At 51.0% G+C, this 12,500-nt stretch overlaps 1 protein-coding gene across 1 annotated transcript in view; it reads left to right on the forward strand.

The window, feature by feature from the left end:
- fat1a (FAT atypical cadherin 1a) overlaps positions 1 to 12,500 on the forward strand; it is a gene marked incomplete at its 5' end in the record, with an annotated part of 62,806 nt that overhangs the window by 45,987 nt on the left and 4,319 nt on the right. Inside the window, 11 exons of the mRNA XM_080534638.1 lie at positions 472 to 615; positions 991 to 1,188; positions 2,859 to 3,467; positions 3,825 to 4,047; positions 5,094 to 5,225; positions 5,383 to 5,540; positions 6,689 to 7,145; positions 7,672 to 7,825; positions 8,696 to 8,806; positions 8,915 to 9,564; positions 9,872 to 10,012. Coding sequence (XP_080390764.1) covers positions 472 to 615; positions 991 to 1,188; positions 2,859 to 3,467; positions 3,825 to 4,047; positions 5,094 to 5,225; positions 5,383 to 5,540; positions 6,689 to 7,145; positions 7,672 to 7,825; positions 8,696 to 8,806; positions 8,915 to 9,564; positions 9,872 to 10,012 — 2,977 coding nt within the window. The remainder of the gene's footprint in view (positions 1 to 471; positions 616 to 990; positions 1,189 to 2,858; positions 3,468 to 3,824; positions 4,048 to 5,093; positions 5,226 to 5,382; positions 5,541 to 6,688; positions 7,146 to 7,671; positions 7,826 to 8,695; positions 8,807 to 8,914; positions 9,565 to 9,871; positions 10,013 to 12,500) is intronic.

A 12,500-nucleotide genomic window follows, 5' to 3' on the forward strand; every position in this document is an offset into this window, starting at 1 on the left:
CTGGAACCAAAGAAATGCCAATTCGCTTCCTTTTTTGTCTGTATGGCAGTGAAATCCCTAATTTCATCACCTCCAGGATGACAAAAAGCTATCATGGTGTCACGGATAGGTCAAATTCTATTCAAAGAGGTCTAAAAAGGTAATAAATTAGACTTGTTGAAACTTGTAGGAACCCTGGTATGTGAGACACAGTCTGATCATTAGGTCCCCACTTTTCCTGCAAACGTTGCTGCTCAAAGTGCTCAATGCCAGATGTAATATAAATGTGTGTGTGTGTGTGTACGTGTGGATATTGACGCCTCTGTGTTGTGTGTGTGTGTGTGTGTGTGTGTGTGTCTCAAGTCGGGCTTCAAAGTAAAAGCTAAGGTGTTCTAGCTTACACACACAGCGAAGGCCTAATTGCGTGCATCTCTCCCTCCTTCCCCGCTCTCTCTCTCTCCCTCCCTCCTTCCCTCCCTCCCTCCCTCTCAGACCTCGGGCTACACCCTGACGGTGCTGGCGTCCGACAGCGGGAGCCCTCCACGCTCCAGCAGCGCCACGGTCAACATCGACGTGTCGGACGTCAACGACAACCCGCCCGTCTTCTCCCAGGCCAACTACAGCCTCATCATCCAGGTGAGGGGAGGGGAGGAGGGGAGGAGGGGGAGGAGGGGAGGAGGGGGAGGAGGGGAGGGGAGGGGAGGGGATGGAGAGGAGGGGAGGAGGGGAGGGGAGGGGATGGAGAGGAGAGGAGGAGAGGAGGGGAGGAGAGGAGGGGAAGGAAAGGAGGGGAAGAAAAGGAGGGGATGGAGAGGAGGAGGGGGAGGAAAGGAGGGGATGGAGAGATTTGTGAGGGGTGGGTGGTGGGTGAGAGAGAGAAGAGTGAAATCTAAGGGGGGACTGAAGAAAATGAGTGAGGCATAAGGGGGAGGAGAGGAAAAAGGAGGGACGAGAACAGAAAAACGTCAAATAGCGTCAAACCCTCTCTCTCTCTCTCTCTCCCCCCCCCAGGAGAACCGTCCAATGGGAGCCAACGTCCTCCAGCTGGCCGTGACGGACCGCGACGCCAGCCACAACGGGCCGCCGTTCACCTTCACCCTCATCGACGGCAACGAGGACGGCGCCTTCCAGATCAGCCAGCAGGGGGCGCTGGTGGCGGTGGGCGAGCTGAAGAGGAAGGCCAGGGAGCACTACATCCTGCAAGCGCAGGTCAGTCCAGCGCCGGCGTTCCACGCACGCTAACGTGTCAGAGAAAGAACCTCACACAACGCCGTAGTTTTTTTATTTTTCCTAATCTGAGGTGGCAGGATGGCTGTTATGCCTTATCTTCACCCCAAAAAATATAGTATATTTAATAATATATATATATATACAATATATAAAATAGGGTTAGGTGCTAGGGTGCTACCGGTAAGCTTAGGGTTAGGGTTAGGGGTAGGGGTAGGATTAGGATTAGGGTTAGACATGCCAGCATGTACCAAGTCGACGTAGCACCTAACCCTAACCTTAGTTTTCCCACATATTATATTATATGTAGTATTCCTACATGTACCGTAACATATACAGTATATACGTATATATATTCAATTGAATGGGAAAGTGTGTCCAAACTTTTGACTTTTGACCCGGTCCACTACTGGAGGACTGATTCTACTGGCACCACTCCTCTTTTGCTTCCTACTCTCTCTCTCTCTCTCTCTCTCTCTCTCTCTCTCTCTCTCTCTCTCTCTCTCTCTCTCTCTTTTTCGGCCTCTGCTCACGCTCACTCACTCTTCTCAACCTTCTTTGCCCAACACTGTCTAAGCTCTCACTCGCTCGTCCTTTCGCTGTGTTTCCTCTTCCCTCTCTCTCTCTCTCTCTCTCTCTCTCTCTCTCTGTCTTCCTCTCCCTCCCCCCTCTCTCTCTCTCTCTCTCTCTCTCTCTCTCCCCCCCTCCAAACTCTCTCTGCCTCTACATTCTTTGTATTTTTTGTGGAGAAAAAACACCCCACCCTATCCCCCCCCCCCCCCGCAAAAAAAGAAAGAAGACAAAACCATAACGCCGTAGATCACCACAGCGCTGGGAACTCTTAACAGAGGATTCCGATCGACAGATTATGCATTCAGAGCCCTTTTCATCTGCCCTCTCGCACCGAGAGCCGACACTGGACGACATCACTAAGATGAGAGGCGTTTTGTTGGGAGGTGCCAGGCCAGCCAATCTGGGCCGCGCAGCACGCCGCGTGAGCCGCCCTCTCCGCGGACAGAGGGAGGAGAGAGAGAACGAGTGGGCAGATGGGACGAGAGAGGGAGAGAGGGAGGGGAAAAAAAGGGAGAGGAGGGAGTGTGCGTGTGTTTTTTTTTTTTTTTAAACTACGGCGCGTTATCTCGGTTTTGTTTTGACGTTTTTGTTTCCCCCCCCCCCCCTCCTCTTTTTTTCACGCGTGACAGAGCTGAAATACTGCGGCGTACCGTTTCCTTTATGACCACTTGGAAATGTATTCAAATGCATGGAAATGTTATTAAGAATATACAGTAGGCCTCAGTAATCATCCCCTGCATAGTGAAATATGACTTTTGTGTCGAGAACGGCGGAGGGAGAACGAAAGAGCTCGAGCGCGCCCTACTGGCGGGAACGGACAACTGCGTCCGGTACTCGTCGAGAAGGCAGCATTTTTTTTTGGGCATTCCAATGTATTCCAAAAAGCCTCGGGTCATTCCCGATGCTAAACACGCTTGTTAATTGACTCATCCATCTCATCCCAACGACTTTGTCACGACCAGCCCCGACTCTTTCTTCCTCTGCCCCAGTTTTCGCTGACAAGCCTAGATGAAGTGTTGTAGCGTATGGATGTAACCCTTTCCTCTCTCCCCCCCTTACCCCCGCCCCTCCCCTAACAGGTGGCGGACAGTGGTAAGCCCCAACTCTTCTCCACGACCTTCATCAGCGTCCGGATCATCGAGGAGAGCGTCTACCCGCCCGCCGTCTTACCCCTGGACATCTACATCTCTACGGCCGGAGACGAGTACCCCGGGGGCGTGCTGGGGAAGATCCACGCCACCGACCAGGACGTCTACGACACCCTCACCTACAGCCTGGCCTCCTCCTCCTCCTCCTCCTCCAAAGACGACCGGGACGCCCTGTTCTCCGTCTCGGCCTCGGACGGTAAGGTGATCGCCCGGCGGCCCCTGGACACGGGCCACTACCTGCTCAACGTCACGGTGACGGACGGGCGCTTCGCCGCTGCGGCCGAGGTGAACGTGCACGTGCGTCAGCCGGCGCGCCAGGCGCTGGACAACTCCATCGCCGTGCGCTTCGCCGGCGTGGCACCGGAGGAGTTCGTGGGGGAGTACTGGCGGACGTTCCAGCGGGCGCTGCGGAACATCGCCGGTGTGCGGAGGAGCGAGGTGCAGCTGGTCAGCCTGCAGCCGGCCGAGGCGCCAGCGTCCGGAGACCTGGACGTCCTGCTGGCTCTGGAGCGGTCCGGGGGACCCTACCAACCTCAGGAGGTAACACCCTAACACCCCCCAGAACCAGAACACACCCACCCAGTCGTCATCGTCGAACCGCTTCTAAAAAACAAAATCGATTTCAGGGTTCTTTCTCGGGGCCTCTAAAATAATAGTTTTCTTCTTCTTCTTCTTCTTCTCCTTCTCCTCCTTCTTCTTCTTCTTCCTCTTCTTCTTCTTCTTCTTCTCCTTCTCCTTCTCCTTCTCCTTCTCCTTCTTCTTCTTCTTCTTCTTCTTCTTCTTCTTCTTCTTCTTCTCCTCCTCCTCCTCCTCCTCCTCCTCCTCCTCCTTCTTCTTCTCCTCCTTATTCTTCTTCCTCCTCCTCCTCCTCCTCCTCCTTCTTCTTCTCCATCTAAGGTGGTGTTCCGCAAGCTCAACTCGTCCATGGCGGTGATCGAGGAGATGACGGGCGCGCGCATCGTGCGCGTGGTGCAGAAGCTGTGCGCCGGGCTGGACTGCCCGCTGCGCTTCTGCGACGAGGTGGTCACCCTGGACCGGACCTCCATGTCCACACACAGCACCGCCCGGCTCAGCTTCGTCACGCCACGACACCTCCGCACCGCCACCTGCCAGTGTGAAGGTAGGGGAACACACACACACACACACACACTAGGGGTGTAACGGATCACCTAACTCACGGATCGGATCGTGTCACGGATTTTGAGTCACGGATCGGATCATTTTTCGGATCAACACAAAACATTTTTTTTTTTTAATAAAAACAACATTTTCCTTGAATTCTGTAAAAACACCACTTTTAATGTGTGAAACAAAAAAACAACATTCAAGATGTCAAAACTGATATATATATCACATATATATATAACATCTATTTATAACAACATATATATATAACAACATATATATAACATCACTGCTGCAAAGTAACAGAGTACTTTTTTTGTGTGTTTACACAATCACCCAGGCTGCTTAGCGGGTGATATGACGTGATATAATTGGGACAGAGATGAGTGAATGAATGTTGTTGTCAACTCAGTACACATGCAGAGAGTGAGAATAAAGCGCACATGATTGTTTTTCTACCGGTTACATTTGAATGAATGAATGGTCTTTATTGTCATTGCTACAGTACAGGTACCAAACAACGAAATTTAGGAGGGGTGGCTCCCCTGGTGTTAGGAAAGAAAAGAGAAAAAAAAAATAAAAAATAATTGCTATTGATCCGCGGTACACATGCGTTCCGAACCGTGGAGGGCGATCCGAACGGATCACGGATTATCCGTGATCCGTTACACCCCTAACACACACACATAGACACACTCCTGAGACATCTACTTCCCCTCTACACCCCCCCCCCCGCCCGCTTGTACAGTTTCTCTACTGTGAAAATGAAACAAATCAATAGAAAAAAAGTCTCCCCTCTTCTGGGATTTTTTTGCCGACTGCCAATGACCCCCGCATAGATGACTCGTTTATTAGACGATTCACTTTCGGGAGTCAAATGTATTCGTTGTAAGTCGCTAAATGCCCAGAAATTGGCTATGTAACACACACACACACACTCACACACACACACCGGGTACAACATGTTCAAAATCCGCCACACACACCACAGCACCCCATGTGTTCTGTTGTGTTCTCACCCCTGTTGTTGTTGTCGTCTAGGTGGTAAATGCCCCATGGTGAACAGGCTGTGTGACGCCAGCCCCTGCCCCGAGGGCATGGAGTGTGTGGCCGACCAGAAGGAGCCCAAGTATAGCTGTGTGTGCCCAGATGGCACGCAGGGCAAGTGCTCTGGTGAGAACACACACACACACACACACACACACCTTACATCTCATTCACCCCCCTCTCTCTCTCTCTCTCTGACTATGACTGCAGATGACGTCCAATAATGATATCTGTCTCTCTCTCTCTGTGTGTGTGTGTGTGTGTGTGTGTGTGTGTGTATCAGACGGCCACTCCCTGACGTTCGGGGGCAGCAGCTACGTCCGCTACCGTCTGACGGAGAACGAGAACAAGGAGGAGATGAAGCTCTCCCTGCGGCTCCGCACCTTCTCCTCCCACGCCACCGTCATGTACGCCAAGGGCACCGACTACAGCATCCTCGAGGTGTGTGTGTGTGTGTGTGTGTGTGTGTGTGTGTTGGTGCATAAGGCCTCTCCACAAGGCCCCCAGAAATCTCCCATAGAAGCCTGTGTTTATCCCAGCCAGAAGCCTAGCTTCTGAAGGCACATAGCTTCTGATACCACTCCCTCCACCATCCACCATCCACCATCCACCCCCCCCCTCGGGACTCACTGCTGTCGCTGGTGGCTGCTCCACTGATCCCCCCCCCCCCTCCTCTGATCCCCTCATTTTGAGATCACTCTCACGTGAGGGGGCTCTGAGAATGTGGGGGTGGGTTGAATGATGAACACAGACAGAGGGGGAGGGAGGGAGGCTATTTCAGGGCTGGGAGGGAAAGTGAACGGCCTTTCTCACACATTCCTCCACGGGCCTGTCTGTCTGGCTGCTCTGGGAGGCTAGGTGGTGAGAGACCTGCACACTAGGAAATACACAACACTACACAACACTACACTACACAACATGACACCACACTACACTACACAACAGGACACTACACAACACTACACAACGTGATACTACACTACACAACACTACACAACGTGATACTACACTACACAACATGACACTACACAACACTACACAACGTGATACTACACAACACAACACTATACAACACAACACTACACAACATGACACAACATGATACTACACTACACTACACAACACTACACAACACAACATGACACTACATGACACTACACTACACAACACTACACAACATGGTACTACACAACACTACACAACACTACACAACATGAATCTGCACAACATGAATCTACACAACACACACTGCGAGGCCCCTGCTCTGACCCGTTCTCATTCTGAACTGTGCTTCATCCAACAGCCCACAGCAGTGTTGCGTGTCCTTGTCTACAGTATGTTACAGTAAAAACAACAAATGTGTGTGTGTGTGTGTTATTATTATTATTGTGTTTGTTGTATCTGAATGCTGCAATAACAACGTTGAGGAACCAACGCTTAAGAATGTTGCTCTTGTGTACTTCACTATAGTCAGACGGAATAAAAGCCATTCTGATTCTGATTCTGATTCTGATTCTGTTTCTGTGTGTGTGTGTGTGTGTGTGTGTGTGTGTGTGTGTGTGTGTGTGTGTGTGTGTGTGCGTGTCCAGATCGTGAACGGCCGCCTGCAGTACAAGTTCGACTGCGGCAGCGGGCCCGGCATTGTGTCGGTCCACTCCACCCAGGTCAACGACGGCGAGTGGCACAGCGTCACGCTGGAGGTGGACGGCAACTACGCCAAGCTGGTCCTGGACCGCGTCCACGCCGCCTCGGGCACGGCCCCCGGCACCCTCCGCACCCTCAACCTGGACGACAGCCTCTTCTTCGGCGGCCACGTGCGCAACCACGGGCACAGCCTACCGGTGACCAACGGCCTGCGGGGCTGCGTGGAGGCCATCGTCCTCAACGGCCAGGGGCTTCCGCTGAACACCAAGGCCCGCCGCACCTACGCCGTGATGGAGGAGGCGGTGGAGGTGGCGCCAGGGTGCGCCCTGAGTCCCATGCCCGTGGGTTGCTCCAGTAACCCCTGCACCAACGGGGGGACCTGCTCCTCTCTGCCTAACGGAGGTACGGAAGCCAGATTGTGGGGTGGCCAGATGGTGGAAGGATGGATGGACCGGTGAACGAATGCGGGGGGGGGGGGGGTGGAGGGAAGAAAGAGTGATTGAAGGGATGATTCGAATGAATCTCGAGCGAAAGAATAAACTTTGTGCATTCGATCGTTAGAAACACATCCGCAACTCGTGACGTTAGAATTATACGGTTCTATCTCCATTTTTTTCAAAATTGAGTTTTTTACATAATCTGATCCATTAGGTGTTTATTATTACCTGGGTGGGGTTATTTTTAAAATGTTGACATTTTTGGGGGGTAATTCATAAAATACAAAGGTTCCATCTCACAAAACGTAATGGAATGTAAAAACTTTGACGCTCAATATCTCTGAACTACCCTAAACGGAGATAGAACCTTATAATTCTAAGCTCACGAACTATCAAATAACAGACATTGATCGGTTTTGGCTTTATATGATGCCCTGAGCCGTAGGGGTTGGGATGCCCTCTAACACCGCTTCTCTTCGCCCTCCCCTCAGGCTTCTTCTGTAAGTGCACCGCCTCCTTCATGGGGACCCACTGTGAGGTGGGCATCAGCCCCTGCGCCTCCAACCCCTGTCTGTACGGGGGCACGTGCCTGCCCCGCGGGGACGACTTCTACTGCCAGTGTAGAGGGCAGTACTCAGGACAAAGGTACCCCTCCCGCGGAAACTCATTCACTCTGTTTTGTATTTAATCTATTGTCGGTCTATAGTCTGTCTTTCCCTCGTGTCTGTCTGTGTATCGATCGTGTCTATCTATCTATCTGTCTGTCTGTCTATCTGTCTCTTTCCTCTTTCCCATCTCTGCCTTTTTCCCTCCCTGTCTGTCTCTTGTCTGTCTGTCAGTTTATCTCTCTCTCTCTCTCTCTCTCTCTCTCTCTCTCTCTCTCTCTCTCTCTGTCTGTGAACAGTTTTTTAGTCTCGAAATGTAATTTCCGAGAAACTTTTACCGTGTCCGTGTTTTTCCTGTGATTGCTGGCAGAAGGTGATCCACTCCCCCTTATCTCCCCTCCCACATCTAGAACATGGCGCTTCTATCTGAGGCTTGTTTATCAGTGGTTTAACACTTTGTTAGCTCTCCATTAGCTCAGTCTGGATGGAGATCAGGCCTGGGATCAGAGATCAGGCCTGGGCGTGAGGAGATAAACCAGACGCATTGATCCGAGGGGGGGAACGGCTGCTATGCTTCCTCACCGGTTAAATCCTCCCACCACGTATCAGCTCTGGCTAAATTGATCACGGATTATGATCTCTGACAGACAAGCAGTCAGGCAGGCAGAAAGTAATTAACTTCTAGCGTCTCTGCAGGTTTAGCTGCCTTTTTTTATTCACCTGTTTTCCAATGAGGAAAAAAAAGAAAAAGCCTCTAGCGTTGTGACAAACTTGAACTTGAGGATTTCTTGAAGCTTGTTGTCGTGGACGTGTATGAACTGACAATCAGATGAAGTAAACAGTTTGTACGCTGTACATTTATTTTGTGTCCCCTCCCCCTCCCTCTCTCTCTCTCTCTCTCTCTCTCTAGGTGTCAGTTGGGGCCCTACTGCACAGACAACCCCTGTAAGAACAGCGGCAAATGTATCGACAGTCTGGACGGACCCGTGTGTGAGTGTGAACTGGGTTTCCAGGGAGACAGGTGCGTAAGACTCAAAGGGAATAATATTCCTCAACGTTACTCTTAACTTCACATGGCCAGTGCACATGAATCAACCTCTCTTTCCTCCCTCCCTCCCTCCCCTTCCAGGTGCCTGAGCGACGTCGACGAGTGCGTGAAGAACCCGTGCTCCAACGGCGGCCAGTGCCAGAACACCTACGGCTCGTACCAGTGCAACTGCTCCCTGGGCTTCAGCGGACGCCTGTGCGACCTCCGCGCCGAGGTCCGCAACGACTTCGTCTCCACCTCCTGGAACATCGGCCTGGAGGAGGTGGTGGGCATCGTGGTCTTCGTGGCCAGCATCTTCCTCCTCGTCCTCCTCTTCGTCATCGTGCGCAAGCGGGCCTGCCGCCGCAGGAAGCACGGCGACGGCGCCGACAACGCCAAGCGCCTGGGGGGTCCGGCGGCGCCGCACTCGTTCCTCCAGCGGTCGTACTTCGACGCCAAGCTGAGCAAGAACATCTACTCGGACATCCCCCCGCAGGTCCCCGTGCGGCCCATCTCCTACACGCCGAGCATCCCCAGCGACTCGCGCAACAACCTGGACCGCAACTCCTTCGAGGGCTCCACCATCCCCGAGCACCCGGAGTTCAGCACCTTCAACCCGGACACGGTCCACGGTCACAGGAAGACCCTGGCCGTGTGCAGCGTGGCGCCCAACCTCCCCCCGCCGCCGCCCTCCAACTCGGTCTCGGACAGCGACTCCATCCAGAAACCCAGCTGGGACTACGATTACGACGGTGAGTCGTCGCTTTTTTGGGGGGGGGTCGAGAAAAGGCTTCGGCGATGTTAGATCAATTCAAAGGGGTAGCGATGGCCTAGTGGATAGTGAGTTAGACCAGTGATCAGATGGTCATGAGTTCAAGTCCCACCTGGGGAACATCACCACTAGTGTGCCCTTGAGTAAGGCAGTTCGCCCTAAGCTACTCCAGGGAGACTGTCCCTGGAATCTCTAATAGCAAGTCGCTTTGGATAATGGTTATAATGGAATGGAATCAGTCCACGATGTACGCAAGGCTAAAAATGTGTGTCGCTTGTCCTCTCCAGCCAAAGTGGTGGACCTGGACCCGTGTCTGAGCAAGAAGCCCATGATGGAGGACAGCGCCTGCCACCCCTACAACACCCGGGGCAGCATGTCCGAGGTCCAGTCTCTCAGCTCCTTCCAGTCCGAGTCCTGCGACGACAACGGTATGTTCCGTGTCCGCGAACCGCCACCCGTCTCTGCCTTAGAGGCTCTCCCTCGTTAACTCGTAGCCAAGTTTCAACAGCAGAATGTAATTTATAACACGGAATAAGGAATCGGGCGATGGGTGATGTATGCAATTTTCTTCTGGTCCGGTGTAGACATCGGTTCACTGCATCGAGATTAAACTGTTTGCAGAATGGTGTCTTGCGGGTTGATTTAACGGCTAACCTTGAACCCTTAGAGGTCTTCGTCTTATCGCACGCCATCCAATGGTCGTATATATTGTAAGCTATAAATGTTAAGATGATCTACGGAGCGTTTGGCTAACTCCAGAGCCAGATCATATTTCCAGCCCAAGTGAAACTAGGTTTACTTTCTATCCTATAGACCTGCATTTGTACTAGATAACAGATGTTCAAATACAACGCAGTATGTCAGACTGTTGCATGTTTTGCAGTGGAAAGCACACATGTGGAATGGTTGTTAAAGGCTGGAGGGAAGGGCTGTGTAAAGCCCAGCTATGCCCTTGGCTCTGGTCGTAGCTAGTTTGACTTGTATGTAGCACATTCATGCTAACCTTCTCTGTGATTGGTCGACGGTCAGCGCCGGCTCAAGGGGTCACATGTTTTTTTTTTCCCTCCTTTCCGTGCTGCGGGGCTTCAGCTCCTATCTGGATCAAATCGGTCCACAGAACCAGAACAAGGTTTTAACTAGGGGCCCGGCCCGCTTGTAAGTCCTTGTAGCGACCACACACCACCACCGGTACTGAAGGAAGAGATCATGGGGGCAAAGAAAATAAAAGAAATTCTCCAGGCATAAAAAATATATAATTCCAGTCAGATCTCAGAGAGCTCAGGCTGGGTTTTTCGATTTCAACTTTCTGTTTGTTCAATTGACACGCATGCTCTTTTTGTTCTTCTCTCTTTCCCTCTGTTTATCTGTTTTTGTGCGTTGTTCTTTTGTTCACACCGAACTCTAGCCACTAACGGATGTTTGAAGAAAGCGGCCAGAAACATGACACAAGGGTATAAAGTACATATGATGGTGTCTTCACCTCACCTCACATTGACTCCCCTTCCTACAGTCTGTCCTTCTATGGGGTGGTCATGATGGTCATGTGGGGGGGGTCGTGTTCACCATCAATCACCTTTACCTTCCTCTGTACTTACCCTGACACGTAGGAGAAATATGGCAGCTAGGGTCTATATTCGTTCATTCTGTATCCAGTACGTATATGATTTTAGCTCCCAATTATTTGTGGAATAAGGCTTTAGTTTTGGACTGAATATAGTCCCATACGTTAGCACGCTAGGAGCAGAAAAGGCTTTTTTTATCCTTTGAGAATTTCTCTGATCCTTCCTTCCATACCGCCAACAGCACCTCCCCTTGTAAGCATCTCAGTGTGTTGTTGTCGGTGTGTGTGTGTGTGTGTGTGTGTGTTATATGGCACAACAGACCCCAAACCCAACCCACCGTGCGTGTCCTGTCCCCCACCTATGTGTTGTCATAGCCATAGCCATAGCCATATGCAGAATTTGGCCAAACTCAGTTTGGAATTTAGCGTGTTCACAGGCACCGTGTTGGCACCGAACGCCCATGTGACGCCCATGTGACGTTTGTGTTATTGTCACGGGACGTCCGGTGCCAAGATGGAGGTCAGTTTGCTGGAGTCCTGTGTGTATCTATGGCTCTGGTTGTGACCAGTCATGGTAAAAAAAAACAGACATTCACTGTCGATGTGCGTCCTTCAGCATCAGTCAAAGTGCCAACCGCCTGCCTCCTCTTTGTCCCCTACCCCACAAACCAAACCTCCATCTGTCTCTGAAAACAACACCAACCAGGACTCTATTTTTGGTGTGGGAAAAAGTTGATCGACTTTTGTTGACATTCCATTTTTATTTTTGTTTCATTTTTTTTTCCCTCTCAAAAACATTTGTACTAATGGTAGATCTCTCTCACCTGCCTCCCCCTCCTCCCCCTTCACCTTCCCCCCTTCCTCTCACAAGCCTCCATAGTGACTGTAATCCACCTTGTCAACTCTGTTATTGACTCGGTGAAAGGAGAAGGTATTATTTTATTACTTCACCTTAATACCTTATATATCGCTGTGGGTTTCTGTGTGTTGGCGTACAGTAGTTTGATCCATTAGCTTAATCCGTTGCAGATAGCAGGTTTCCAGGATCACTGGAAAGTAATAGGCCATGTTTTCTTCTGAAGAAAGAAAGAAAGCATTTTGAATTCGAAGTACAGTTTCACACATTCATTGTTGTTGGTATGAATATATATATACGTATATCTATCTAGGAATAGATTTATTTTCTTCTCCTTCTTCATTACTCTGGAAACCAGCTATCTGCAATTGATTGACTCGGGCCTCGGTCTCAGATATGCTATTTCCTTATTCTTATCCAATCACATGCCTCATCTGGTCGTAATTCATCATGTCGCCGTTTGGAAATTTGGCTGCCAGGAAATTGAAATGTTGCCTCA

The sequence above is a fragment of the Nansenia antarctica genome, assembly GCF_963989245.1.
Source record: "Nansenia antarctica genome assembly, chromosome: 6".
In the NCBI taxonomy this organism is placed as follows: domain Eukaryota; kingdom Metazoa; phylum Chordata; class Actinopteri; order Argentiniformes; family Microstomatidae; genus Nansenia; species Nansenia antarctica.